The 25,211-nt window shown below is 50.3% G+C and overlaps 1 protein-coding gene across 4 annotated transcripts; it reads left to right on the top strand.

The window, feature by feature from the left end:
* Positions 1 to 4: 4 nt before the first annotated feature.
* On the top strand, positions 5 to 16,902 carry INKA2 (inka box actin regulator 2). 4 transcript variants are annotated; one of them, XM_055102794.2, is made up of 4 exons: positions 521 to 808; positions 2,025 to 2,148; positions 3,121 to 3,253; positions 11,854 to 16,902. In XM_055102794.2, the coding sequence occupies exon 4, from the start codon at positions 11,854 to 11,856 to the stop codon at positions 12,688 to 12,690; it is 837 nt and encodes a 278-aa protein (XP_054958769.1). In that variant the 5' UTR covers positions 521 to 808; positions 2,025 to 2,148; positions 3,121 to 3,253; the 3' UTR covers positions 12,691 to 16,902. The 4 variants fall into 4 exon arrangements, with proteins under 4 accessions (XP_003810736.1, XP_063462491.1, XP_063462492.1 ...); XM_063606421.1 differs by lacking the exons at positions 521 to 808; positions 2,025 to 2,148 and adding an exon at positions 276 to 413; XM_063606422.1 differs by lacking the exons at positions 521 to 808; positions 2,025 to 2,148 and adding an exon at positions 286 to 413 and having other exon boundaries at positions 3,168 to 3,253.
* Positions 16,903 to 25,211: the final 8,309 nt, after the last annotated feature.

Raw genomic sequence — 25,211 nt, forward strand, 5'->3', positions numbered from 1 at the left:
GGACCAGGTGTGTCCCCGCCAGCCCCAGTGGCTGCGCCCGGGTCCTGTGCAAACACTGCGGTAGGGTCCGCCTCGGACGCCCAGCCCGGCCTCCCGGCCGCCCTGCCCATTGGCTGAAGACAGCCCCCCTGAATTCTCATTGGCTGTCCCACTTTTCCCTCCACCCCCAGCACCGACCGCGCGCGGCTAGCCGCGGGGGAAGCGACTCTGAGTCCCGGGCTCGGAGCGCAGGCTCAGCTCCGCGCTGCGAGCGCTACGGGCGCAGGGGCGGGGAGCCGGCCCGGAGCGCAGTTTCCAGTGGGGCCGGGGTTTCACCCGGGCACTCTCTGTTTGAACCGAACCCGACAAATGGGCGCATGACGATGGAGAGCAGAGAAATGGACTGCTATCTCCGTCGCCTCAAACAGGAGCTGGTAAGAGCGAAGCTGGCGCCGGGGCAGGGAGGGCTGCTCCGCCCCGACGGGCACCTGGTCCCCGCCCCGGCCCCCGGGGAGCCGGGACGTAAGCAGGGCGGAGGAGGGCCAGGGAAGAGAGGAGAGGACGCGGGCCCGCAGGCAGAGGGCAGGGCTTGTCCTCAGGAAAGGGGACCACGAAGAAACTTTGAGCAAAGATTTGTGATGAGACAAGAACAAGTGACAGAGAGACAGAGGGAGCAAGCCAGCCAGGCTGAAATGTGACACAGAGAACCCCAGAGAGAAGATAGGGCACGCCCAGAGACGGCCAGGCACACGGACGCAGTGGGGCCCCCGCGCCGCCGACGCGGAAAGCGCGAGAGCGAAGGCCTGGGGAGCGGGACGCGGGCGCCTGGGTGCGGGGCTGCGCGGGGCGACCTGGAGCGCGGGGAGGAGGAGGGTGCTGGGTCCTGATCCCTGCGCGGGCACGAGGTCAGCGGGACTGCTCGCTCGAGGGAAGCGGGTACCACCCTGGGCCCCCAGCTCTGCCGGGCTTGGCAGAGCTGGCGCGGCTGCGGGGGCAGGCTTGGCCGGCTGTCTGCCTGGGCTTGTCTGCCAGCAGGGAGGGGGCTGGCAGCTGGAAAGGCGGGGGAGGGCCCTGCGCTGGAGGAGGGGCTCTGCCTGGCAAATCGCGAGCGGGAGCTGCGGAGGCCCAGCCAGATGTCAGGTCTGGGCTTGGGGAGTGCGCAGGGAGCGTTCGGAGGCCCCGCGGTACAGGGAGGGGGAGAAGTAGCTCAGTCTGGGGGGGTGGAAATCACCGAAGTCGGGGGAGTGGTGTCCGCTAAAGCTATGTTAGGGAGAGCCAAGTTGATTCTCACTGGCTTCATATACCACTGCCCCCGCCCCCACGCCACCTGCCACCTTTCTTATTCCTTCACCCACCGGAATTCAGGCAAATGTTATGCACATACAGCCCCATCTCTGCTTTGCCCATCTCTCCTTCCACTAGGCTCTCTGTTGTGTCTTTGCCCTCGTCTCTTTTTGTCTCTTTTAGTTTGTCTCTCTTGGAGTCGACTCTTCTCAGTCTCACTTTTCTGCTCTCCTCTTTCTTCTTACTTTACAGAGCCAGGGGCACTCAGGCCACACAACAGCAGACCTGGATCTAGAAAGGGCCAGCTTATGGCTCTCCAGATTCTGTGACAGCGTTTCCCACTGCTGCCTGCAAAGGCTACACTCTTCCTGCTTGGGAAGGAACTTGGCAGTGTGTTAGGGGCCAGCTCTGGGGGTAGGGGGCAGAGTTTGAAACTGCAGGTGTTCTCACTGATGCTTCCTGACCAAGTAACCCTGCCACTCTTCCTGTCAGTCCTACTCCAGGGTCAGCCTGCTCACATCAACGATCATTTCTCTCTCTAGTCCTCCCTCCTGGAGCCCTTTCTGTGGTGACACTCAGATGCAAAAGTCACTGACGCAGAGATAAATTTCTTGAGAGACAGGAGTATTCATTGCTTTTCTTCTGAACTTACACCATGCCCCTTCCCATAGTCGTTTGCACATGCGTCTCATGCCAGATTGGGATGGCTAGCCCCAGCCCACACGTACACAATTCTCATTTTTTTCCATTTATGTGTGCAGTACCAGAAAGAAAGCTCAAGGTCATCACAGATAATGTCTGAGGTCCAAGACCCATGCAGAGAAAAGAATCTAATGGAATCCTCCTTTTTGTGCTTCGAATTGGGGACTACACCACCCACCTCAGGTTCTGCCTTAATGGAGGGTTTGTGGGTGTTCCTGGCATGGGCTCGAATTTTTAAATCCTACTGATTTGCATTTTTTATAGCAGTCTAGGTGGGAGGTGGTGAGGGGAGGAAGACAGAGACTACGAGTGCCAGGAGAATAAAAAAGGCAAATAGGAATCTGCACTGAGCTGAGCTTCACATCTTGATTTGCACCCTCTCCTGCCAAGGACTTGAGCCCCCAATGCCTGAGAGGAGGAAAGGGAGAAGCTGAAGTCACGGAGTGCCCCATTAGCTTTCATTTGGCCCTTTGTCTGAGCAGCTTCAGCCTTTGACTCTCTTGGAGAGGAAGCCGAATGCCTGGCCTGGATCCCAGAATGACACTCAGATGGGAGAGCTCTGCACTACCCCCCATGGTGCTCCGCCCCCTCCCCAATGCCAGCCTGCTCAGAGACGAGACAGAGCAGAAGGACAGACAGAGCTAGTAAAGTGTCACTCACTCCCTGACACCTCAGTTCAGTGCTTAGGTAGCTGGACCAAATCTCAGTGCCTTAGTGTCCCCAACAGTAGCAAAGGGGAAAGTAGAGCTGAGTTAGTCCAGTGTTAGCCCTTTGGCTGCCTTGCCCAGGGACAGTAGGGATTGAATTCAATGCAGCTTGCTTGTGGCTGGGATAGAAGTGTGTTGACTTAATACCCTAGGTCTGCAATGGGGTGGGAAAGGAATACAGTTGGTTTCTGTCATGAGCTAGGGAGCTTTTGCACTGCAGATGGCCCATCCCAGGCAGGATCTCCCTTGCCACCCAGGAAGACATTGTGTTGCCTGGCGCTGCCCTTAGTTTGTGTTTACACAGGCATGGCCTCCTGTAATACTGGTCAAGTTCTATATTCATTTATTTCAGTAAATTTCTTTCAAGAATCACACATTCTGCAGACACTGTGGGATAAACCTGCTGGAAAACAAAACATTAACAGGTTGTGAAATTATCTTTGTCAAGGGTGTTTTGTGCTCCCCTCCTGCATCCTACCCCTGTCCTTGGCCCAGAAAATCTAGGCAAGAAGAGTGTGTTTCTGAAAACCAAAGTAGTGGAACTTCCCAATTCCCTGAAGCAGAAAATTTCATTGTAACAGGTGAGTGCTGGGAGAAGGCTGAGGGTTTGGGGATCCTGACTCAATTAGTTGATAAGTAGAGAGCTGACCCTTTCCTTCTGCCTGGAAAGGGAAGGGGATCGGGTTTCAAGGATGAAATGTGGCAGGAGAAGTAGCAGCAGCTGACACACTTCTTCATTAGAATGAGGGGTTGGGGCTGCAACAGCTCAGCAGGGAACACATCTCTTTTCTCCCTGCAGCCGCCAAAGAGGGGCCCTGCCTGAACACAGGCCTTGGGACCAGCTGTTCCGTACACACAGCTCCCTTGTGGGCTGCCAATAAGTGGGGGTAGACACAGGCACACAGAGGAGGCAGATGTACGATGCTCACAGGGCATCCCTCGTGAGTTCAGATCAGTGTAGAACAAATAGAATGCGTAAAGGCTGAGTGATCAGAGCTCATGAAGTACAGCCAGGCCGGGAAGGCTTCCTGGAGGAGGGAGAGGTTGCAGGAAGCCATCTCTGGGAATGTCTGTCCTAGCTGAGGCATGGGGAAGCAGTTCTCTAGCTTTTAGTGGCCACAAGTTCAGGGGGTTCTGGCAAATGGGTAAGGACCAGGGTCTAAAGGCAAAATAAGGAGAAGAAAAGTAGGAGATGGAGAAGATACAGTAGGAACAGCCTTCAGATCTTGGGGCAAAAAGGCAAATTTCCTGAGGCAGAAAAAAGCTTTTGCAAAGGATCTCATAATGCCTCTTCTTTGATGTTTAACGCTGGGGAAAGATGACTATGTGACTAGTTAAGCAATGTGGTCAATGGGAAGAATGCATAGTATAAGATTTGGGGTCAGGCCAACTTCAGTTCAAATCCTGGCTCTGTATGACCTTAACATATTACTTAACCTCATTGTGCCTTGGTTTTCTCATCTCTAAAATGGGGGTTTTAAAATACCTACTCTATACGGCTACTGTGAAGATTAAATGACAATTTAAGTGCCTCACCAACTATTTGTCTTTCACACATAGCACAGTGTCAGATGTGTCATATCGTAGGCACTTGGTAAACTGTTGATGATGGTTTGATCAGACTGTTTTGCATAAGAGTCATTCATACATAGAACATGTTATTGAGTTCATACTGTGTTTAGGGCATTTACTGGGCACTGGCACTATTGTTACAAACCAACAGACACAGATCCTGTCTTCAGGGAACACACGGTTTAATAGAAGATATAATAATGATATTAATTGATGTTAACATTGATATGCCAGACATATAATTTATGATGTCATTTAATTGCCAAAACAACACTAAGAAGTTGTACTTTCATTATTCTCATTTTATGAATGAGTCAATAAAGACATGGGAAGGCTAAGTCACTTGGCCAAAGTCATAGAGCTGGTAAGTGGAGGAGCCAGGATTCAAACCCCGCCAGTCTGATTGCAGAGCTTATGTTCTCAACCAGTACCTGCATGCAGACCTCTGGGGCAGAAATAGAGGAGTTGTGCTATATAACAAGCACGGGTTCAGTGCTCTGAGAGAGGGAAGTAAACTCCAGCTGGGAGATTGGAGAAAGCTTCATGTCATGGAAGAGGTAGCATTTGAACTAGACTTTGAGGGATAAATAGGGACACGCACAGCAGAAGAAGAGCAATCCAGGCAGATAATGAAACAACATGAGCAAAATGTACAGAAGCTGAAGTGGTGGGGATGTCTGAAGACCAGCTGGAGTTTGCCTAGAGCATAGGGTAAAATGCAGAGAAAGAGTGGGCAACAGTGCTGAAAGAGCTGTCGTGGACACACGCTGGATGTCATACTAAAGAGTCTGGCCTGTTCTGTATGCATTGGAGAGCAGCCCTGGGATCCAGAAGGTGATATGGGGTAGAGGTGGAGGTGGAGGGAGGGAGGAAATTGAGGCAGGAGGATGAGTTAGAAGGTTATTACAAGAGTCAGGCAAGAGACACTGAAGGCCTGAACCAGAAAGGAAAAAAAAAGAAGGTAACTTCTTGAGGTCCCTTGGATGTTCGAGGAAGTTGATTGACTGCAACGGAGAGAAGTTAAAGGTGGTCAGAGGGAAGAGGGCTTGCGGAGACTAGGAGGCAATCTCCGGGAAGAGGCAGCATTGGAATCCCCTCTCCATCTGTCTGCCCCTTGCCTAAGCAGACCCCCATAGATGGTTCCGTTGGGAAAGCGGGCCCATCCATTTCACAGCCCTCACTTCCTCCTTTCTTTACCCTCCTCCCTCCTACAGCTCTTGGCACAGTTTCCACTTTACCTTCCTGTTGAGAGTTCCAGCCAAGTGTGAGGGGCTGTGAAGGTCCCTATTCACTGAGCTGGAGAATGGGCCACTTGGCAAAAGCAGGGCTTTTCCCATTTCCGGCCCTCAGCCTCCTCCTAGCTTCCCCAGGGGCTGAAAGGAACTTTGTGGGGATCTTGTGAGTAATGGGGTGGGGGAAGTGAGGCAGGGCACACAGCCAGGCTCATGGGCAAAGCTGGAGCCTGTATCAAAGGATTCTGGCTGAGCTGGGAGAGGGCGTGAGATGGATGGAAGGAGGGCACAGCTGCGGGATCAGTCGGGGCCCAGGGGAGGGTTTGGGAAGGGAGCCGAGGATGCTGGCGTCACATTTTCCCATCCCTGCTCCTCCCTCACCACAAAGAGCCCCAAGAGGGCCCAGGGGGAGGGTGCTGTCCATGGCCAGCTGACCCCACACCACCTCTATGGGGCTCAGGGCTGGAAGTCCAGGATGGTGGGATCTGGTTCCCAACTGCATCTTCCCCTCCAGCCCCAGGCAGGCAGTTCCTCTTCCCTCTTCAGATGACTCAGTGAAAGGGAGGCCTCGGAGTCCCTCAAAAGGATGACTTCACGTTCTTCCTCCCCATCTGGTGGTAACTGCCCTTTGCACTTCCTGCTGGCTGCCCTGGTTTCTTCTCACAACAATCCCAGGAGGCTAAGAGGTCAGGGGTTATGATGACATGGAAAGCTCGTTGGCCTGGAGTATGAAAGCCAGCCTTTGGGTCCCAGGCCTCTCACTAATAAGCCTCAGGACCCCAGGGACCACTGGTGGTGCTCAGGATGATGGAGGCAATACTCCAGGAAAGCTTTCAGTTTAAGATGTGTGTTGATAGGTGCCATCTGTCTATGGCAAGTGTAAACACTTCACACAAGTTCCCTCATAAGTACACTATTTACATAAACAGATAGGAGATGTGTTCATGGAGACGAGGTCCTATGTACATATGGTGAAAATCATGAAGGAGGTCTGGGGAGGAATGCTGGGAAACACTGAGGGAGAAGATGGACCTCCCAGCCCCTGGTTACCTAATCCATTACGTGGGGATAACTCCACCTACCTGGCCAGCCCCTCAGAGTTTAGCCGTGGGGATCAGGCCGTGCAGAGGAAAGGGCTAGTGCTGACACCAGGAGTTGTCGTCTGAGATTCAGAACCCCGGGCACAAAAAGTGGGCGATTTTGCCCAGTGTCATGTGGCCGAGTAAGTCAGGTCTCCAGATGAGTGTGGGGCCCTTCACAAACACCAGGAGGGCACCTGTGGCACTACAGCTCTAATACAGTGAGGAACCCAGGGGCTGGTTTAAACTGCAGCCATGGAGACTGAAGTTTGACATGCAGACTTCCAGAGACGCTGAGGGTGGGAGAGGGACTGTGGGGTGGTGTGGAGGCAACAAGCAGGTGAGAAGACCTTTCCTGGCTTTTCACAGGAGGGATTCCCACAATCTTCACTGGAATATGGTTATTAAGGGTTTTACCTTTGATGGTGGAGCAGGTTAGTTCTGTGTGTGTGTGTGTGTGTGTGTGTGTGTGTGTGTGAGAAAGAGAGAGAGAGAGAGAGACTAGGAGTGGGTTAGAAAGAGGTGGCTCGCTCAAACTAATCAGGACCAGGTCGATTAGGAGAGAATTCTTGTGAATTCTCTCAGCTGACCCCTGAGAGCAAGCTGGGTATGATTTGGTGTTTGTTTTGAGAAAGAACCTGAGGCTCCAAGACAGTAAGAGGCTCCAGAGGAACTCCGCACCCTGCAGCCTGGAGATGGGTTTAGAGCTACTCATGTCTGCTCGGGATTTTGTCTATCTGAGCTGGCCCCTCTCCTTTCCTCTACCTCCCTTACTGCCCCCTTTTCTTCCCCTTTTGGTCCTGAGGCAAGGGAAGCCCGGGGACCTGAGAGGATCCCAAGCTCTGGAAGAAGAAGGCATATCCCAAGCTCGGCCTCTGACTCTTCCTCCTTGGGTGATGGCATCCCCTGGGGTCAGTCTGGAAAGGCTGTTTTGCTGGCTCCTCTCTTAATCAAGAACCAGCTAATGCTCCTGCCCCACCACTGTCCTGGCCCTCCCAGGTTCCCACAACTCCTCCTTCGCTTCTCATCCCTCTCCCAGCTGCCTTCTCGCCCTTCAGTGTTGGCACCCTGGATGTGGCTGGGCTGACTGAACATGGCTGGGAGTGGGCAGGAGGGTGCCAAGACTTCCCTTCCTTCCCTCCCCAGCCCCTGCACGGGGCAGGAGTGGGGAGGGAAAAAACTGGACCTTCTCCTTGTGCTTCTCCTTGATTAGACCAGATATAAGGAATGGAATCCTGTCATTACTATGTGCTAAGTTTCACCAAGGAAGAAATGTTGTGAAAGTACATGGGAAGTCTTAAACAGCCAGAATTCACCTAATGCTTTCTTGGTTTCATGCAGAGATACACATTACCTCACCTAATCTGCACAATAGCTGTATGAGGCAGGAACTGTTATTCCCATTTTAAAGAGTGGAGAAATTTGGCTGGGCGCGGCAGCTTACGCCTGTTAGCCGAGCACTTTGGGAGGCTGATGTGGGAGGATGGCTTGAGTCCAGGAGTTCAAGACCAGCCTAGGCAACATGGTGAAACCCCGTCTCTACAAAAATACAAAAAAGTTAGCTGGGCATGCTGACCTGTGCCTGTAGTCCCAGCTACTTGGGAGGCTGAGGTGGGAGGATTGCTTGAACCCAGGAGGCGGAGGTTGTGGTGAGCCGAGATCACACCATTATACTCCAGCCTGGGCAACAGAGCAAGACTGTGTCTCAAAAAAAAAAAAAAAAAAGCATGGAGAAATTGAAAAACAGAATGTAAATAACTTGCCCAGGTCACACAGCTACTAATGGCAGAGCTGAGATTTGAACTTTGTTCCATTGTCTCCAGAACCCAAATTCTTAACCAATGCAGAATATTATTTTGCAGATGGGTGCAGTTTCAGCACTTGCTTACTTACATAGGGCCTCTGTTTTATGCGCAGCTTGAATTCATGCATACCCACACATTCATTCTCACTGGAAAACTGTGCAAAATGTCAGCATTATTTCTTCTGGATTTTTCCACACTGGAAGAGATTGAATGGAGTCATTTCATTCCTCCCTCTACCTCCGGCCTGGGCTGGGTTTAGCCTTCTGGAAGGAAGCCTGCCAGTTTGGACTCCTTGCCTCTGGGTGAAATGAAACCTTGGGAAGCAGCCCTGCTTCTTTCTCCCTGTGTAGTGAGTTACTGTCTGAGGGTAGCAAGCAGCCTGGAGGGTGATCTGGGGTGGTCAGTGATATTCAATATGTGTTTTATGGGTATGTAGCAAGTGCCAGGTGCTAGCGAGGTTCTGGGGTGACATACTGATGTATAGATCTCAGCCCCTGTCCTCAAGGAGTAGATACTCAATACATATTTCACAAGGGACTGAGCATTTAAATGCATAGAGGACATGAGGTGAGGGCATAAGTGGTAGGACTACAGGGAAGAGTATATTAAATATCACAGAAGATTTCTAACAGGAGCATGGGGGGTACGTCTCAGGGAGTAGGGATATTCCTGGAACTGAAAGTTGGAATTCTGTCCTGGAGGATCTTGACTGCAGGACCAAATAGTTTGGATTTGAGTCTGGGCATTGGAGGGCCACGGAGATGACAGGAGGTGTGTGCTGGGAAGACTGATCAGGTGCTCACGTGTCTGGCGGTTCGGAAGCTGTCTAGGAGGCTTCTGCAGCATTCCTGAGGATGGAAGGAAAGATATGCAACATTTGTGGGAGGAAAAATCCAACATGAGTAAGTTGGGCAGGAGCAGGGGTAGTTGAATGGAGAAGCCAAAATTGACTGAGGCTCTAGGTAGGGAAGACAAGGAAAGTGGCATTGGAGGAAGGGGGAGAATAGGGAAGTCAGAGGGAGAAGCAGTTAGCAAGGGAGGCACTGAGTTTGGTCTGGGGTTTAGAGTCTCCTCTGACTCTGCTCCAGGTCTTAGCAACTGTAGCTGAGTGCTTCCAAAAGGAAGGGGTCAGTAGAGTAGAAGCAAAGAGGCCAGAGAGAGGGGCTGTCAACAACATGTGCATCTGTCCCACAGGCTCCGTGTCCCTTGTTGCTCCTGCCACTGCCCCCCGTTCAACTGGTGAAAACTCTGGCAAATCCCAGGGCTGTCAGGGCCTGGAACCACCATTTCTTCTTGCCTGTCTTGGGGAAAGTGCACAGACCGTGGGCAATCTCCACGCCCCAGCAAAGGCCTCCTTGCCCTCAAGGGCAGTCAGTCCTCCACTGTCCTTTAGTGCTGCTTCTGCTGGCTCATTGAGAGCCTGGCTGGAATCTCCCATCCCCCCCAGGGCCAGGGTTGGCAGGGGGAGGATTTGACCCAGAAGCCTGAGAGGGTCAGCTGCAGCCCAGCCCTGCAGAGCCTCTGTGCCTGCCCTTCCAATCCCTCCACCTTCTGGGTTTAGCCCTGTGCATTAAGACAAGCCTGGGAGGTAAGATGATCCCACGGGTCTCTGGGGGGCTTAAGAAACAGATGGTCCCCGCATATGAGGTTTGCTGTTGGTAACTTGATCAGGAGCTGGGGAGGGAACTGGCAGGACCAAGGCAGCTTGGGCCCAGGAACTGGGAACCTTGTGAATGTTATCAGACACAGCCCCCACCCTGCCCCGCTGCAGCCTCCAAATTAGGCCCTCACCCAAGTCAATCTCTCAGCACCTTCCAGCTGGCAGCCGGGACTCAGGCCTTAGACACCCACAAAGGGGCTGGGAGAATTGGCCCCCAGCATCCCACTCTGGCTTGGCCGGGGCAGCAGAGCCAACTGGGCTAAGAAGGCAGGAAGAGTGTTGAAGCCAAGTCTGAGAACAGCTGAGAGAGGACAGGTGTTTGGGAGGGAGAGGCAGGCTGAGAAGCGCTGGGTTTTCAGCAAACAGGAGTTTCCTGGCCTCCTTGTCTCCCTCCTGACCAGTCAGATATGAACAGCAATTGCAGGAAACCCCAGGCCTACCCTTTCTCTTGGGGAATCTGAGCTCTTCCTTTTCTACTAATGCCCTTTTCAGCCCTTCTTCACTGTCCTGTAGAGGACAGAGTAGCCTTAAAGTCCAGCTCTGGGTGCAGGCAGCACACACCTGTGGTCCCAGCTACTCAGGAGGCTAAGGCCAGAGGACTACTTGAGGCCAGGAGTTAGAGGCTGCCGTCCACTATGATTGTGTCTGAGAATAGTCACCACTGTGCTCCAGCCCAGCAAACAGCAAGACCCTGTTTGAAAAAAAAAAAAAAAAAAAAAAAGCCTAGCTCCACTGCCCACTGCCCAGCCATCTCGAGTCTCGAGGTAGTACAGGAGGTTTGGGCATTCCTTATCTGAAATGCTTAGGGCCAGAAGTGTTTTGGATTTTGGATTTTCGAATATTTGTATATATACAATAAGATATCTTAGGGATGGGACCCAAGTCTAAACATGAAATTTGTGTTTCATATACATCTTATACATACAACCCAAAGATAATTTTATACAATATTTTAAATAATTTTGTGCATAAAAGAGTTTTGACTGTGTTTTGGCTTCCGCTTGTCACATGAGGTCAGGGTAGAATTTTCCACTTTTGGTCACGTTGTGGCTCAAAAAGCTTTGGATTTTGGAGCATTTTGGCTTTCAGATTTTTGGAGTAGGGATGCTCAACCTGTATTTGGTAGTTAGGACTATGGCATCTGGAGTGGGACAGTACCGTGTTTGAGTCCCAGCTCTATGACCTGTGTGACGTTACGTAAGTTACTTCACCCCTTCCAGCTTACTCATTTGTTAAAATGAGAAAATAGCAACCTCATACGGTCTATATAAAGATGAAATGAGATGAAGCACATAGAGTCCTTAGCACAATTCCTGTTACAAAGCAGATTCTCATATTGTTTTTTCCACCATCATCACTGTCATCATTTCAGGGAGGCCCAGGGAGGAAGAGCGCTCAGACTCAAAAAAGGATGAGGATGGGCACTACAGCTTTGTGCACTTCAAGCTGATCTCAGCCCCACCTCTTACTATCTTATCTTGGGCAAATTACCTGTGAAATGGGAACAGTAATAGTCACTACCTCATAGGGTAGTTGGGGAGATGAAATGTCTGTGTGTGTGTGTGTGTGTGTGTGTGTGTGTGTGTGTGTGTGTGTGTATGGGGTGGGGGGAGCCTTCTCAGGACAGTACCTGCCTTAGCTAGTTAGCTACCATTATTATTTCCTTTACCCAGCACTGATCTGCACTGCACTAGGCTATAGAGAGATGGGGCTGGTGGCAGGCTGGATGACCCTGGAAGTGTATGTTTGGGTGGGGGACCTAAGTTCAGGGCTGGGAGAGGCACTGCTGCCCACTGTGGCTCATAGGCCCCATGCTTTCTCTCTCCCCTGCAGATGTCCATGAAGGAGGTGGGTGATGGCTTACAGGATCAGATGAACTGCATGATGGGTGCACTGCAAGAACTGAAGCTCCTCCAGGTGCAGACAGCACTGGAACAGCTGGAGATCTCTGGAGGGGGTCCTGTGCCAGGCAGCCCTGAAGGTCCCAGGACCCAGTGCGAGCACCCTTGTTGGGAGGGTGGCAGAGGTCCTGCCAGACCCACAGTCTGTTCCCCCTCCAGTCAACCTTCCCTTGGCAGCAGCACCAAGTTTCCATCCCATAGGAGTGTCTGTGGAAGGGATTTAGCCCCCTTGCCCAGGACACAGCCACATCAAAGCTGTGCTCAGCAGGGGCCAGAGCGAGTGGAACCGGATGACTGGACCTCCACGTTGATGTCCCGGGGCCGGAATCGACAGCCTCTGGTGTTAGGGGACAATGTTTTTGCAGACCTGGTGGGCAATTGGCTAGACTTGCCAGAACTGGAGAAGGGTGGGGAGAAGGGTGAGACTGGGGGGGCACGTGAACCCAAAGGAGAGAAAGGCCAGCCCCAGGAGCTGGGCCGCAGATTTGCCCTGACAGCAAACATCTTTAAGAAGTTCTTGCGTAGTGTGCGGCCTGACCGTGACCGGCTGCTGAAGGAGAAGCCAGGCTGGGTGACACCCATGGTCCCTGAGTCCCGAACCGGCCGCTCACAGAAGGTCAAGAAGCGGAGCCTTTCCAAGGGCTCTGGACATTTCCCCTTCCCAGGCACCGGGGAGCACAGGCGAGGGGAGAATCCCCCCACAAGCTGCCCCAAGGCCCTGGAGCACTCACCCTCAGGATTTGATATTAACACAGCTGTTTGGGTCTGAATCCTAGAGACAGAAAGTTGACTGAGCCTGAAAGGGCCAGGTCCCAGTGCTGGGCCCCTGGGGAGGAGGGAGGGCGGGCGGTATGGCTCTCGAAAGCCCAACTCCAAGTTCCTTTCCCCCAGAAAGCGGGGAGAAGCCAGAGTTCTTGGCTCAGGACTGAAGGGAAGGTGGTTGGGAGAGGCTGTCTTGGGGGCTAGCTGGTGGAGGAGGTAAGAGTAGCTGGAGAGTGAGCTGTGCGTGTGTGTGTGTGCATGTGTGTGTCTGTCTGGCATGCACGCACTCACTTTGGGGCTGGAGGTGACAGTAGATGAGGGCAGAGGAGGAGATCAGAAAATCCCTCTGACATCTCCACTGCCCCCAAAGACCTCCGTTGAACATTCTGTATGGAAAAGAGCCCTGGAGCATCAGGTTCCCCAGATAGGCCCCCAAATAAAGACCTGTCTATGGCTCTCCCAACCTTCTGTCAGCTTCTTTGGCAAGACATTGCTCCAGGCACAGGGACTGAACCCCAGGCCTCCTGGGACTGGAGCAGCAGTGAGGCAAAACCCGACCCGCTAGCCCTTCCTGCCTTGGAGGTTTCAGTCCATACCTGGACTCTGAGAAAATGAGCTGAATAAGGAGTACAGTGTGTAAGGAGCAGCCAGGGAAGCCCTAGACACTCCCCGCGTCTCCCCCATGCACAGGGGAAGGATGTTGACATAGCACTGGGCTGTTTGAATGCCTTTTCATCTCCATGGTCTCATTTGAAAGTGAGCGAGGCAGGCAGGCATGATCCCATTTTCCAGATAAGGAAACAAGCCTAGATATGCTACATGTCCAGGAACAACTGCAGCCAGGAGGCAGAACAGCCTAGGTCTAACTGCAGAGTAGAAGCTGGACCCTGGAGTTACCAACACTCCTCCCCAACAGTTCTTAGCGCCCCGCAGGCCGGGCGCTGTGGCTCACGCCTGTAATCCCAGCACTTTGGGAGGGCAAGGCAGGCGGATTACCTGGGGTCAGGAGTTCATGACCAGCCTGCCCAACATGGTGAAACCCCGTCTCTACTAAAAAAAATACGTAAAAATTAGCCGGGCGTGGTGGCACACGCCTGTAAACCCAGCTACTCGGGAGGCTGAGGCAGGAGAATTGCTTGAGCCCGGGAGAGGGAGGTTGCAGTGAGCCGAGATCATGCCACTGCACTCCAGCCTGGCTGACAGAGCAAGACTCTGTCTAAAAAAATATTTTAAAAAAACAGTTCTTAGGGCCCCATACCCCACAACCCCTGTCTCAAAAAAAATAAAAAAAAACAGTTCTTAGGGCCCCATACCCCACAACCCCTGTCTCCTGCACTTAACTCCCACCTGGGTCAGAGAACAGCCAATTCACCAGTGAGGTAGAAGTGAACCCAGAAGAAATAGCCACTTGATTTTAAAATTCCTAGCTCCATTCCGTGGTCTCCTCCCCACTAGACACAGCAGTCCCAGGCCTCCTGTTCCCTCCTCACCTAGAGGCAGCCGGGACGGAGGGGGAAGGGCCAGGCAGCAGCTCAGCTCCAGCTTCTCTAAAGCCACTCTGGGCATGTGGCCCAGGAGGGCCACCTAGCGATCCAGGGCCCCCCCCCAGGACTGCCCTGGGAAGCCACTGTCCCTCCCACTCCAGTAGGGAACACTCACTGGCTGGGAAAAGACAATGTGGATCTTCTTTTGGGCTGACCAAGCCAGGAGGGCACACCCTCCCACTGCCCCTCTCTGCCTCCCACTGATTGTCCCTCAGCCTGATGGGGTGTGACAGCTGCAATTAGAGGCAGGATTCCTTCCCACCCTCAAAGCATTAATAGCCAGTTGGAGAGGCAAAATAGTAAGAAAAGGCTCTTCTGCTTGCTTCCTGGATCCCTGGGGAGAGTGGAGAGAGGGGCAGAGCTCAAGATGGGATTATGGGGGCGCAGCCGCAGTGGTTAGGGTCACTCTCAAATCCTACCCAGTCAAATGGTAAGATGTTTCATTTTTGGTGGGGGAGCTGCAGGAGGGAGGAAGGCGCTCATGCTTTTTGGGTTTTGTTGAGCACTCACTGTCTGTCAGGTAATGTGCACATCTCTCATACTTAGAAGGACCCTAGAAGGCATTGTTCTCCAGACACATCTATGGAGGTTATTAGGGGGCATGTAAACTGCCCCGATTAGGCTGCTAGCAAAGGAAAGGACAGAGATTTGAACAGAGGGTTGGGTTATCTGGCTCCAAAACCCCTGTCCTTTTCTTGCTATTTCTCTACCTGGAGTTTGCCAACTGAGCAAGCCCACTCTGGTGGAGCCAGCCATTGCAAATCCTTTGTGTCTTCCCAGAGAATACCAACATTTCAGTTTTGAGTGAGGGAATGTTGGCTCTGCCTGCCTTTGGAGGTGGAGATGGTGGAGGTGGTGGTGGTGGTGGTGGTGGTAGTGGTGGTGTGTGTGTGTGTGTGTGTGTGTGTGCGCCTGCGCGTGCTAAGAAACTGCATGTTAAGATTCCACCTACTGAATCATGAGCGGAGGAAGTCGTGGGACGCTGGCTGGTGGAGAAGCCATCTAGCATATTATTCAAGATGACACCAGCTCCAAGTCTGGAATGAGTCTGTGGGAAACCAAGGTACTTCTTGGACATTCACCTATAACTCACCTGTTTCGTGGACTGGTCACAGTGGTTCGGATAAATTGAACAGAACTTTATGAACACCTCCCAGCACCAGGTGTTGTTATAGAAACTAAGAACAGAGCAATGAGAAGGACCCAACTCCTGCTCTCAAATGGATGCAGTGGAAAATAAGCAGACTTTGAACCATTGGTTAGTCAGAAGAGACTTGGGAGACTGAAAACTTGTTTCAACTTGGGCCAGAACAAAAAATTAGGAAGCAACACTTGCTGCCAACATGATTTACAAGTGCCAGCACCTTCACCTCTGTTACTTCCTTCTCACTACACACTGAAAGCAGTTGCTCTTGTTTTACATGGACAGGCTCAGAGAAGTTAAGCAACTTGTCCAAGGTCACACAGTAGTGGAATTGAGATTGAATCAGTTCCAACTGACTTGCAATCTTGTGCTTTTCAGACGATCCCACTAATTGTCCATATCTGTTCCAAAGCCAAATCAAGAGGAACAAGAGCAAAATCTGTCCTCCCATATTATTCATGGTCCTGCGTGGGTCATAAATGGCATGCTGACTGTCTGATGGAGACTTACTTTTCCCTTCCCCCTGGACACCTGCCATGGCAATGACAGAGGCTGTATTTTACTGAAGTGGAGGGAAGAGGTGAATGCGAATGCCTAGGGCCTAAGTATACAGGAAGGTGTAGGGAGAGGTAAGCAGTGTGTATGTGGAAGAGATAGCGGACGTAAGCAGAGAGAAATCAGAGAGCTTAGTTCTTCCTCTGGGGCACACTTTGTGGTTAATTAGGACATGCAAATGAGCTAGAAGCTCATTTAATATCCTCCCTGACATGTAGCCCCACCCCACCCTGCCCCACTTCCCTGGCAGGTACAAGGGCCACCTGATTGGCCCAGGTATCTGTGGAAGGTTCCACCTGCTTCTTTGTGGCCCAGGGAACAGAAAAGAGTCCCTGCTGGGCATGGCTAGTGGGGCCGGCCTGGTCTCCCTCCTCCCTTTCTCTTCCCAACCTTTCAGACTTGGGACCTCTCTTTTCCCTCTCCCTCAGACACTTCCCTTGTGCCCCACCCCTCAGGGTGATCTCTGAACCCAAACTTGCCCCAAAGAAAGTTGCTCTGTCCTCTCCACATCCCCATCTCCTCCCTAGGGCCTTGTTGGGGAGAGGCTCCTCCATCTTTCCCAAGTCACACCATCGTTTCCTATGTGGTCTGGACAAGAGCAAGAGCACACCTTGTCCCCACCTTCTCCAGAGCAGCCAGAACCCACCTCAGGTGCCTTCCCCATCCGGTGCAGTTAAGGCACTTCTGCCAGCACCATGGTATGAGCACTAGACTTGGAGTTAAGATTTGAGAGCCCCCTCTGTCACTGTGGAAGCTTGAGCATGTTGCTTGATCTCTCTGAACCTTGTGTTTCTCATCTGCGAAAGGTGATAATGTGGGGCTGCTGTGAGATTTAAAGGACATAATGCACCTACGGTCCAAGCACTGCCTGGAATACAGCAGAAGCTCAGCAGATACTGGACAACCCATCCCCTTAGTAGAGGCACTAACCATGTGACCCAAGGCAAAAGTGCTTAAGAAAAAGTGCTTTCTCTGAGCGTTGGTCTCTTCTTCTGTCGAAACATTTATATTGATTTAATATCTCACAGGATTGTAGCAAGGGTCAGAGAAGACAATAGGTGACATGTTTTTGTACACTGTATACTAGCCACCCAGATGGGCTGTTATTTGCTAAATGGCAAATTTACACTGTTCCCCAAAGGATGACATGCACTGGGGAGGCGGGGGGTGTGGAGGTGGAGAAAGGCTGAGCTTGGAGAAAAGGTGCTTGAGGACCCCACTGCCTAAGGACCTGCTCTAGGAAACATTCCCACTCCCTACACCCTAGCTGCCCCTCACAGTCAACCCTTAAGGACCTCAAATTCTTGGCAAGGGGTAAGGAGTTGAAAGTGCCAAGTCCTAGTGGTTTTGAGAAGCCTCTGGTCTGCTCTTTCTGCTCTGTAAAGTCTTAGTTGCCAGAGTCCCCTATAGCCCCCACATCGCTCCCTTCCTCCTGCCCTCCGGCCACCCTGGAAACGAATGGCCTAAAGGTGCTGTGGCTGTCCTCCTAAAATCCATTCCCTCCTGATGGGGTGGAGGAATCTGTGAAGCCCACCTTCAGGAGAGGTCTCGGGGCTCAGGCTGGTGCTGCCAGAGAAAGGGTGACTGAACCAGAAAGGCCTAGGGGAGAGCAGCTCAAACTGCAGCCATCCCCTTAGTACGATTATTAGGATGCCCCTTGCCTTCCTTTTGCCTCCTCCACCCAACCCCTAAAATAAACAGTATGATGAAACCTCTCTTCCAGATTCCCTCTGAATTTCACAGAGGACGTACTTCCTGGCTCTCTACCCTTCGGTGAGTCCTGACCTATCACTCTGTCCACCCCCTCCAAGCCCCAGATCTATATACCCCAGTTCCGGAGCACACATGCACACGCATGGGCGCCCCAATGAAGTCAGCCTTGCCAATGTCCCGGAAACAAAGTCCTTGAATTCTTACACTCTTCTCTCCCACTGGAGTCCTCCTCGTCCCCGCCACCACACACACACACACACACACATACACACACACAATCCCCTGAAAATGCCTCTGTGTTCCTGGTCGGAGAGGACACTGAGGAGCAGTGTGTCCCTGAACACAGTTTGGGGCAATACTTATTTGACAAGGGGACCATGACAATCACCGTATGCTTTCCCTTTTCCTTGCATCTTTGAGGAGAAAGAGCAGAATTCTATGCCTGGCTTCAGGCCACGGCTGCGCACAGTCCCTGGCTTCCACTCACAGAACCTATTCACCTATATGCCCCTCTGGGCATGTCCTTCAAGATGACTGGCCCTTTACAGGGACATACCAGAAACACTGCCAAAAACCAGCTCCTGTGAGCTCTCCACCCCCACCCAATCTCATTCCCAACTCGCCTCCACCCACCATGACCTGGCTCTGGGCTGTCTGCCTTGTCCCTTTTTGAGTCTTCTCCACTCTGAATGTGATGACCCCAGTTTCCTTCAACTGGCCAGGGAAGGGTGGCTCAGGAGCCCATCTGAGGCTGCCTGGGGACTGCTGGTTTGCAGGGGAAGCTGTCCTCATCCAAAAGAAGAATCAAGTTTTGTTTTCCTGTGGTTCCCTTGCTCTCCCCCGGCCTCACCTCGAGCTTCCACTTGGGCCCTTTCCCATGCTTCTACTTGAGCCCCGCCTGCCTCACCGTCTGCCTCACCGCCACCTCCTGCTCAGAGTCTGAAGGACAGAGGAGTGAATGCAGGATCTGTCTGCGAGATCCTGTCACTTCATCCTGTTTCCTGTCTTCCCTGGTGTCTAGCCCAGTCCTGCCCAATTAGATCCCACCGTTTACCCTCCAAGGTGATGGGTTGAGTGTGCCAAGCTTGGGTTCTTTCCATGCCACTAGGTCTTTGCATATGCTGTTTCCTGAGGAATCTAGTTCCCCCACTGCCAGTACTTGTTATGTAAGTTACTTCTGTGCATGTTTATCTTCCCCTCTACATTGTTGCACCTCCTGGGTGGCAAATACTCCTTACTCATTTCTGTACCTCTAGTACTGAGCACTGGGTTCCCGGGTGACCTCCACTCCTCAAAGTGAGCCCTGGGCTGAGCCCATCTCCTGCTTCAGGGAAGACCAGCAGTCAAGGCCTCCTTAGCTGCCTCCTAAAGCCCATTTTTCACTCTTGTCCTCCGCCCATTCTCCAGAAGAGGGGGAGCTGTGGCCAGAGTCACTTTCAAGAGAGCAGGAAAACTCTCTGTCCCCAGCACCCTCTCCAAGCTGTTGGGCAGTCTCCTTTGTCCCTGGCCTGGTGCTCTGGCTTCTCCACCCTAGCCTCCCAGGCCAATTCTATTTTAATGTAGGCCGTCTGGTGAGCCTTAGTCCTCACCCCTCCCACTCGGCTCCCTGTCCCCATTGTCATGCTCTTATTGGCTATCCAGAACCCAGGCCCTTCAGATGATCACAGCCAATTCCCACGTCTACTCAATCCCAAGTGGGTCCCAATTTCCATTCCAGAGGAAGTCACCTTTACCCTATCCTCCACGTTTTTTCCCTTTCTTCCTCGATCCCTTTCCACTCGTCTTCCTGGCTGGGTTCATCTCCTTGTCCTCTTTGGCAACAACATCTGGTCCCAGATTTACCCTACCCAAAGATTTTTTCTAATTTGCTATGCTGGTGGCCCCACTGGGGACATTGAGTCTGCTACATTCTCCTCCCATCATTGTGATTAAGGAGGGAGGGGCAGGGCAGGGCAGTGGGGAAGGAAGTTGAGAGTTGGGTGTTCAGCGCCTTCCCTGCCTCCGGCTCCACTACTGGCCACACTCCAGGCATTGTCTCCCTACTAGGGATTGAGCTGCCAGTAAGGCAGCAGCAGTATAGTCATTTGTGTAGAAGAGGTAGGAAAGTGGGGGGTGGGGGATGGGCAGATAGGCATTAAAAAAGAAGCAAATGGAATAACTGAACTGAAATCCCTGCATAGCCTCAGCTCCCTGAGCAGAGGTGCCAAAGCTAGTATCATCACACAGATCACCTCCATGTCCTGGCCCAGGGCCTCCCCTTGCACTCCCACACCACGCAACTGGCTTAGGGAGCTGAGTTATCCTAGTAAGCAATGGGCCAGATTGACTTAAGCAGGTGTTAGAATCCCTGCTCTGACGTTCCAAGCATCTGTTAAGTCAATTCATATTCCAGAAAATAAAATTCATATCCCAGTTAGACTTTATGTCAGTGATTTCAAGGGCCCAAATAATTCCAAAGCTTCTGACCTGGGCTTCAGGACCCTGCTGGGAGTATAAGGATCAAACATCTCTTTCTCCATGCACATGTATCCCCTCTCCAAGGAAGACAGGCAGGTCCCAGTGCCTAGTCTCACTATTCCAAATCCTACTTTCCAAACTGAGGAGGCTGCATGCTTAGAGTTCCCTTGATCCTGGTGGCTGCGTCGAACTCCCCAACCTGTGCAACTGGAGACATTAGTGATGCTAAGGGCAAGGATGACAGCGGCTAGAGAAGTGTGGCCCGTGCCCTTCGTCTCACCCACAAGAGGTCTGATGATGGGACCCTGGTGGGAACATTGGCGGCTAACAGATGGGGGTGGATTAAGGAACAGTCCCCACTAAGCCTTCTCAATATGATATGGTAGATCACTAGGATGGGACAGAGGGGCTGCTGTCTCATGCTGTTCATGAAGTAGGAGTAGAGAGGAAAACTGGGAGGATACCAACAGTCTGCCTGCCAGGTAGGAGCTACGTCCTCTGCTAAAGAGTCTGAGAAGAGCAGAATCATGGCAAGTGAAGCAGAGGAATACAGGGCGAGAAAAAGAGATTTTTCTCTTCTTTAACATCTTTGAGGGCCAAACAATGAATGCTGGTTCCCTTCTAAATGGAACATTTGTCTGAGAGTCATGGCCTTAGAGGTCATCTTCATTAGAGAAAGGGGGGAAATGAAGTGAGAAATGAAGAGAGGACCATCAGAATTCATAAGAGAGTAACCCTTACAACTGTGATTTTCATGCTACTCAGGTCTGAAATTTCTCCATCCCTGTCCTCACCAAGTCTCACTGAGGTGGTTCCTATGCCCTAGATATTTAATTCAACCTACTAGATAGTTAACTTCTTGTTTCAAGGCCAGCCATGACATGGCCCCAATGTATTCTTCCAGCCTATTCCTTCCACATTTCCCAACACTAAATGGAACTAGATAACTTCTTGTTCATTTCCGTTTTCTGCACTTGCTTTTTCCAGAAATCTGTCTATAATATTCTTCCTTACTCTCACCTGTTGAAAATCATTTTTTTTTTTTTTTTTTGAGACAGAGTCTTAAACTATTGCCCGGGCTGGAGTGCAATGGCATAATCTTAGCTCACTGCAACCTCCGCCTCCCGGGTTCAGGCGATTCTCTCCTGCCTCAGCCTCCCGAGTAGCTGGGATTACAGGCGCCCGCCACCACGCCTGGCTTATTTTGTATTTTTAGTAGAGACGGGGTTTCACTATGTTGGCCAGGCTGGTCTTGAACTCCTGACCCTGTGATCCGCCCACCTCAGCCTCCCAAAGTGCTGGGATTATAGGAGTGAACCACCGTGCCCAGCCAATCCCACTCCTTCTTAAAGGCCTACTTCAAACGCCCCTCTGAGGAACTTCAAATCTCCCAGAACGGAAAGCATCTGTCCCGTCTCATACTACTTTCCTTCTTTGAGACCTTCTCTATACCTATATACCATTTTCCCTCCTGCAACTATGCCCACCTACACTCCTGAATCAGCTTCTTTACTTTTATACTAGACTCCACCCATTTAGCTTACTGTTTTCCTTCTCAATGGGTCATCCCCCTTAGCTCAGAAATATGCACTGTTTCACCCATCTTAATAGGGTAATCCATGCTTGATGTCTCCAATGTTTTTCTTCGCATTTTTTCCTGTGTCTACTCCAGACAATGTCCCCAAACATTCCACAGTCCATCAAAGTCACCAGTGCCCTCCATGTTTTTCTCTAATTCCTCTCCATCTCTCAACCTCTTGATAGAATTCCTCAGGAACCTCTTTTCTATCTACACTCAACCCTACTGATCCTCCATAGCTTCATGTTTTAAAATACGGAATGTCCTCTCCAGACTGCTTCTGCCGAATTCGACTCGTATCCAACTGCCTACTATAAATCTCTAGAATGTGACACACTTCTTACACATAGTAGGTTCAAAATGGAACTCCTGCCCATTCCTCATTCTCCTTCCAATCTGCTCCTGTCATAATCTTGATTATTGGCCCAAATCTTGGATTCTTCCTTGTTCCCTATTATACTCTTATGTGTCAGTAAATCCTATTGGCTCCACTTGCAAAATACACCTAGAATATAGCCACTCCACTGCTACCACTATGGTCCAAATCACTGTCCCTCACATGATTCCGTGTTCTAAGTGGTATCAGCCTTCATGTTTGTCCTCATACGGGCTATTCTCAGCTCAACGGAGCACTCCTGATGGCATATTATGGTTGAGGAGTCTGATCACATTATACCCTCTGCTGAAATCCTTTCCGTGGACTCAACACAGAGTAAATGCTGTGGGAAATTTCCCCCTACCCAATCCCATTACCTCTCTTTTACTACTCTTCTCCCACTTGCTCACTCTGCTCCACCCATACTGACCTCCTTGCCAGTCTTCAACACACCAGGCACATGTCCACCTCATGGCATTGGCACAGACCCTTTCCCCAAGGAATGGAAAATCCTCCTTTCCCCCAGGCAGTTGCATGGGCTGCTCACTTTGAACACTTACTCGAGTATCAACTTCAATGAGATATTAACCCACTACCACCACCTCTGCCCAGTACTCTTGCCCCTTTACACGGCTTAATTCTTCTTCAAAGCACTCATCATTACACAACAGTTATCTTTTACCATTTTCTAAAGATAAAAACTCCATGAGGAAAGGGATCTGAGTCTGTACTGTTCACTGTTGTTTCCGCGGCATGCAGATCAGCACTTGCCATACAGTAGAAGTGCAATGAATATTTGTTGGTAGGCCCCTAAGGATCATGTCCTGTTCTGATTTGCATGTCCTACAACATTCAGCACAAAAATTTGAACATGGTAAGCTTTAAAAAAATTCATTGAAAACAACAGCTCAAAATAAGAGTCACACCACTGTTTAAAATGGGAAGGTTTATTACGGTTTTTCCTCAAGAGGAACAGCCAATCTCTTGCTTCTTGAGAGAAGCAATTAGTGGGAAATGTATGTCACACCTTGGGCCCAGAACCACAGGAGGCCGCTTCTCAGCATGCCCAACGAACATACATCATCCCCAATTCCCATTTAAAGCTCATTAATGTCTACAAAACAGAATCCATGTTGCCTTCCCAGAAAACAGAACTAGGAACCCAGTCAAAGCCTCCAGCTGTTCTCAACAAGAATATTTAAGCAAGACAGGGCAATAAATGGACTGCACATTCAACACACCCATGATGAAACTGCAGTAAAATCCAGGATCAAAGAAATGTCTGGACTACATTTTCAAGAATAACTTACAGTTTTTACATTTTGGGGAACATAAATACTAAAAGCTGGGTAGTTAGACCGCCTCAAAGCTCACATTTATTTCCCTCTCGGCAAGATGAGCTCTTTCCAGACCCTGGACAAGAATCCAAACCACTCTGCCCTTTTAAGCCTGGAGCTGATTCAAGAGGGGATATTTTAACACATATTTAGCACCTTAAAGTACAAAATCCAAATTCTTAAAAAGGTTATTTTACAAATTATTTTCCTCCTCCAAATACCTGACAATTTCTTCACACTTTGGTTTCAACACACATACAATTTATAAGAGTATATTTTATGTTTTCTAGCATTCTGCTGTGATTGCTTGCAAAGGAAAATACCAAGGTATTCCTTATTTCTCTTTCTGTCCCTCAGTGCCTAAGACAAAACTGAGGCACATAAACTGACAAATACATGTGTATCTACGAGGGTAATGGGGCAAAATATTTTAAACTGGCCATGTCCAGGAAATGTAGAATGTCTTATTACTATTCTTCTATGGAGAAAAATGTTCCAAGCCTGTTTTAATAAAGTTGGTAATAAAGATCATTATTTTCTATAAGTATTAACTTTTCCAAGTACATTATAACCTCAAAGAAGAATATTTCAGTGAGGAGTAAATGGTGGCCATTTATGATGGCAAATGAAGGTGCCAAACACAGATTAGTTCAGAGTTGTAGGGAGAAGAGAGTAACACACCAACATCCATATTTTGCCAAAAGTTCTTAAGATAATTACCCATGCAGCTGCAGTTCAGAAAACTAGGGTGTTATTCATATCTTTGATGAACGGTAGTATCTTCCCTGCCCAATTAGATTGTAAACTCTTGAGAGAATGTCTCTATGCCTTTTTGTGAACCACACAGTGTTTATGTACTAGGACTTAAATAGTTACTTCAATGCTTATGAAAGTATTAACCGGGCCAGGCGCGGTGGCTCACGCCTGTAATCCCAGCACTTTGGGAGGCTGAGGGGGGGGCGGATCACAAAGTCAGGAGTTCAAGACCAGCCTCGCCAACATGATGAAACCCCGTCTCTACTAAAAATACAAAAATTAGCTGGGCATGGTGGCGGGTGCCTGTAATCCCAGCTACTTGGAAGACTGAGGCAGAACTGTTTGAACCCGGGAGGCAGAGGTTGCAGTGAGCGGAGACTGAGCCATTGCACTCTAGCCTGGGCGACAGGGCGAGACTCCATCTCAAAAAAAAAAAAAAAAAAAAAAAAAAAAAAAGTATTAACCGATGTTGAAGCTCCCCCTGGTGGAGGGTAAGATTACAGCTGGATTGTGTATTTACTGTTAATTTCTAAAAGTAGACTGTTCAGGGATACCACCAAGACATTAGAGCAAACTATGAACTATGGCATGAAGCCTCCTTAAATTCTGTGTCACTCATATAACCAAACCAAAGTCATTATACTTTAAATAGCCACACATACTAATATGAAATCAGTTTCTAGATATTTATCATTTGACATTCACACAATATCCTAGAAACTCTTGATTTTTCAGCTATAAAAATACATTTATTTTCAGGTACCCCTCCCTTTGGAACCAAGACTAAGGAGTTCACATTAGGACAATATAAAAACACACCTATCTCACTTTCTAACAGGATACTTTTCATCCTGCTCAGCAACCACAGATTTCCTTGCACATCTGACTTCAGTTGGTCCTGCTCTGCATATCATTGTGTGCTAGAAACGCGTTTTTCTTGACAGTTCCACCTTTAACCCAAGTGGACTGTATAAGATGTGACAAAGGAATCTAATAACTATCATCTTTCTCCACCACATTCTAAAATAGAATAGACTGAGTTTATGCTACTAGTCAAGCAGACTGAG

Source organism: Pan paniscus, chromosome 1, assembly GCF_029289425.2.
Source record: "Pan paniscus chromosome 1, NHGRI_mPanPan1-v2.0_pri, whole genome shotgun sequence".
Classification (NCBI taxonomy): Eukaryota; Metazoa; Chordata; class Mammalia; order Primates; family Hominidae; genus Pan; species Pan paniscus.

Excerpts from the sequence above, each read along its gene's own strand:
- INKA2 (XM_003810688.5), top strand. The coding sequence starts at position 357 with ATGACGATGGAGAGCAGAGAAATGGACTGCTATCTCCGTCGCCTCAAA. Across the intron at positions 414-11,853 it reads GTCGCCTCAAACAGGAGCTG|ATGTCCATGAAGGAGGTGGG; the intron begins GTAAGAGCGAAG and ends TCTCCCCTGCAG.